We start from the raw sequence: 4,148 nt of genomic DNA, 5'->3' as shown, positions 1-4,148 counted from the left end.
AAAATTTAATTAGCTGGGAGTGGTGGCACATGCCTGCAGTCCCAGCTACTAAGGAGGCTGAGGCAGGAGGATCGCTTGAGGGGTTGGCTGAGGTTGTCATGAGCCGCCATCGTGGCAGTGCACTCCAGCTTGGGCGACAGAGCAAGATCCTGTCTCAAAAAAAAAAAAAAAAAAAAGTAAAACATGTGAAACTGCTAACTAAATACTAGAATGCTTTTTATAACTAGCATATTTAAATAAGACAAATTTAAGATCAACAGGGAGGCAGTCCAGTGTAGTGAACACGCATTCAAGATCAGCTGAATCGCAGCTCCATCACCTTTCCCTGGTATCCTTAGTTACTGGAGCCAGTGTATACATTCAAGTTTATTTTATCAGCCTTTTGGCATAATCTACTATTATATAATAATTATGAAGCCAGGCACAGTGGCACAGGCCTATAGTCCCAGCTACTTGGGAAGCTAGGGCAGGATGATCACTTGAGCCCAGAAGTTCAAGGCTTTAGCGCACCACAATCACACCTGTGAAGCCATTGCACTCCAGCCTGGGCAACACAGCAAAACCCATTCTAAATAAATAAATAAAATTATAATAATAATTATTATTATGAATCTTACTATTTTGTTTAGTTTATACTAACCTTACATCAAACCATGTAGCACTTCCACATATATACACACACCCCATATCATCCCAGTATCACATACTGACATTTAATGTTTTGAATATATCTATTGCTATATTATTGGTCAGGAAAACAACCCTATTTTAATAGTACTCTCTAAAACATGATAGCTCTACAATGGAGGTACCAAAAACACATGAAATAAGAAACAGACCCTTGCTTCCTTGATGAAACTGTTCCTCAAACACTTGACATCCTAATGCGTAAGAAATAAGTTTAAGCCTTAAAACCTCTTTTCCTATTCCTTTGTATCTAAATACTAGCATTCTTATTTAGGTCAAAGTTACTTTCATTTGTCAACTCACTAATTTTCTGATTTTATTATTCTGCAGTCTGAAATATTACAAATGTACCTTTGCCTAGTCCTTCTTTTATTTTCATCTATTTATCCTAAAAACATAAATATTTTGAACACCGAGATTTGGTTTAATTCCCTCACTTATAGGTAATAAAATAACCCTCTAAAACTAAGAACGTTTTCTAGATTTTGGCTATTAGAAAAAGAAAAACTTTAGTGTCATCATTCTCTTTCTAAAACACATTTTCACTGAGACTGGGGCTTTATGTATTTGCCAGAATCAAAGAAAAATACCAAGCTACTAATATATTGGTCTCCTCAGGAACTCTACTAATCAAAGTAGTCTTTCCATCTTTTAAATACTATTTTTCACATAGCTAGCTAGGGCATGAAATAAGCAAATATACTAACATAGGAAAAGCTAAGTAGTTGCAGACTAATTTTTCTTATTTGTCACAATCTCCCAATGACTATTTTATCAAAGGAATCATAATGCAAAAAACACTCTAAAGAGTCTAGAAACTTCTCTAATATTAGTGCTCTGAGAGGCCAAGGCAGGAGGACTGCTTGAGCCCAGGAGTTCAAGACTAGCCTAGCCTGGGCAAAATAGCAAGACCCTGTCTCTACAAAATATTTTAAAAAAAAAAAAAATTTTTAAGATCCTAGGAACTTAAAATTAATTAGCATAAATTAGGGTCCAGGTCTGCTTACCTATAATTAAAATTCATCATGCTTCTTTTATTAACAGAAAGAGGTCCTCAGGTATCCACCAAATAGAGAGTAAAATAGTCCTCTGTGGGGAAGCAACCTCTACACCATCAAAAAAAAGTATAGGAGTCTTATCTTTTAGAGAGAAACTTCTAGCACAGGAAGATATACCAAGATATATTGTAAGTGAAAACACCCAGAAAAGTAAAATGTGCTATTATTTCTTAACTTTTTTACATTTCCAACTAAGAGAAATAAAAATTGAAGACTCATCAACCTCCTAATGCATAAAGTTTACAAAACAAATGCGCAAAGTTTACAAACAAATGCACAAGACTGAATAAACACTATGACCTAGATTTGAGGAAATAAATAAAAGAGACGAGATGGTAATATACCAAATGTTAGCAGATACAGACGAGGGGTGAAATAAATGTGATTTTTTTAAAATTTTCTTTTTTATAATTTTCCAAATTTCCCCACAGTAACATTACTTTCTTATTTAAAAAACCTCATTAAAAAATAAACCATATGACATAAGGGTTCACTAAGAAGGGCTATGTTGTCGAAGTATTACTGGCATGATTCACCATTAAAGGGGTGAACACCTCTCACTTTCCACTATTAAAATGCTGTTTAATGCCCTATTACTTTTCTGCTGCATCCTCAACGATGGAATGAACTTCACTATCTCCTACCATTTCATTTCTGCATACAACATGCTTTTAAATTTTTCTTCTTAAAATATGGTAAAAGTTCTCACTAATCCTCAATAGTCCACTTTTTAAAACCTACCTCTACATTTCGTCATAACAGAATTAGGGGGAAAAATTGTTTTGCCCACTAATTACAACTTCATTAGGCCACCATCACTTTGGCTAGGGAAAAGTGAAGGCCGGGTAAACTACACGTCCCACCATGCATTGCTGCCTTGTTCGGAGTAGGTCTCTACGGAAACAGGAAAAAAAAAAAATTCTACAAGTCCCACCTGTTACTTCGTTTCTAAACACCTCCTGCACTTTCGGCTCCAACACCAAACAAAAACAAAAGCCTCGTGATCTCACGTCTGCTCCGGGAGCCAGACAAGCAGGGGGCCCGGGGTCATAGGCATGTCCGCTGTAACGGGTAAATTCTATCCAGCTCCAGCGCTCCCCTCTCCTTTCCGGGGCTGGATGCACGCACAAGCCTTCTATCTGCATCCAATGGGGGCTCTCCAGCCGCACAAGGGAGAAGAACCGGTTACCGTGCAAGCACCACAGACTTCCCCGTGACGGGGCGGGGGCTACCACAGAGCAGAGGTGATAGCGACGTGACCCCAAGAGACAGCCTCAAAACACTGAGGACTCGCCGCAGACGCCGAGAGAAGCCACGGCCCCGCAGCTATCGCGTTCCGCCGGGCCTCCATTCCCACAGGGATCGCAACCCCGACACTAACCGCCGCCCTCTCCGCGCGGTTTTGTGCCCCCTCAGCCGGGTCGCTGGGCCAGTGACCTCCCTTCCCCTGCGACTGGCGGACGACAAGGGAACGAAATCCTCCCGGCCTTCCCCTTCGCTCCCTCCCCCTTACCGTCTTGGCGGCCTCCGCCCAGGTCCTGCCCTTCTTCCTACGTCCCTTTTCCCTCATGTCGGGTCTTGAACTGACTGGGAGGTTCCCGTGTCCGGGCTCCGGCCGCCCTCCCTGCCTGCTCTGCCCTGCGCTGCTTTTCCCGCGGTGCCGGGAAAGGTGGGAGAAAAGGGAAGTCAGGCCGGGGGGGCACCCAAGCAGAGGAAGCGGCGGGGGTGGTGCGCGGGGGGGTCTATAGGGCGGCCGGTCCTCCTGCTGCCGTTGCCACTGCTACCGCCGCTGCCATATTGGGTTCTTACTGTACAGGCTGCCGCTACGGTCATGTGACCGCTCCCGCGCGGCCGTCACTACTGTACGCAGCCGGCCGCGCGAACGAGCGCGGGCGCGCCCCCGCCTCCCAAGCCGGGCCGCTGAGCGAGCGAGCCAGCCGGCAGTCTGCGGTACCTCGCCACGCCCCCACCCTTCCGGTCTCCGCCTCTCCGCAGGAGCATGCGCGCGAGGGAGGCCCCGGCAGTAGCTGGCGTCTGACGGCCGACGCTCACACCTACAGCGAGTATCTGCCTGCGGAAGCGGAACTTGTTCCATCCGGGAAAGCTTATTGAGCTGATCCCGCCTCGTGCGAGGCGCTGCATGGGCTGTGTAGACCTGGGGAACTGACCTCTTACCTCAGTGGGTGACTCTGTCAACTATCACTTTAGATAAGCTCTGCGTTTGTGTTTTCTCATTTATTTGCATTTTTACAAAGGTTATCTTTTTGAAGATAGGCAACAATTCTTATCTACCTATTAACCCCATTCGATAGGCGAAGCAACTGAGATTGAGTGACTTGCCAAACTCACAAGTCTGGGATGTAGAGACACCAAATATCAAATTGCCAGCTCAGAGCCCTTTCC

At 44.4% G+C, this 4,148-nt stretch overlaps 1 protein-coding gene across 2 annotated transcripts in view; it reads right to left on the bottom strand.

Annotated features, from left to right (window-relative positions):
* Window positions 1-3,609, bottom strand: part of ASXL2 (additional sex combs like transcriptional regulator 2) — a 152,947-nt gene extending 149,338 nt beyond the window's left edge. The window contains exon 1 of one of the 2 annotated variants that reach the window (XM_011972683.1): window positions 3,259-3,609. In XM_011972683.1, the coding sequence (XP_011828073.1) occupies window positions 3,259-3,315 (57 nt within the window). In that variant the 5' untranslated portion in view covers window positions 3,316-3,609. The remainder of the gene's footprint in view (window positions 1-3,258) is intronic. The other variant, XM_011972684.1, reaches the window with a different exon arrangement.
* Window positions 3,610-4,148: the final 539 nt, after the last annotated feature.

The sequence above is a fragment of the Mandrillus leucophaeus genome, unplaced genomic scaffold, assembly GCF_000951045.1.
Source record: "Mandrillus leucophaeus isolate KB7577 unplaced genomic scaffold, Mleu.le_1.0 Scaffold13, whole genome shotgun sequence".
NCBI classification, from domain to species: domain Eukaryota; kingdom Metazoa; phylum Chordata; class Mammalia; order Primates; family Cercopithecidae; genus Mandrillus; species Mandrillus leucophaeus.
The sequence above is the reverse complement of the archived record's forward strand: the minus strand, read 5'-3'. Positions and strand labels throughout refer to the sequence as shown.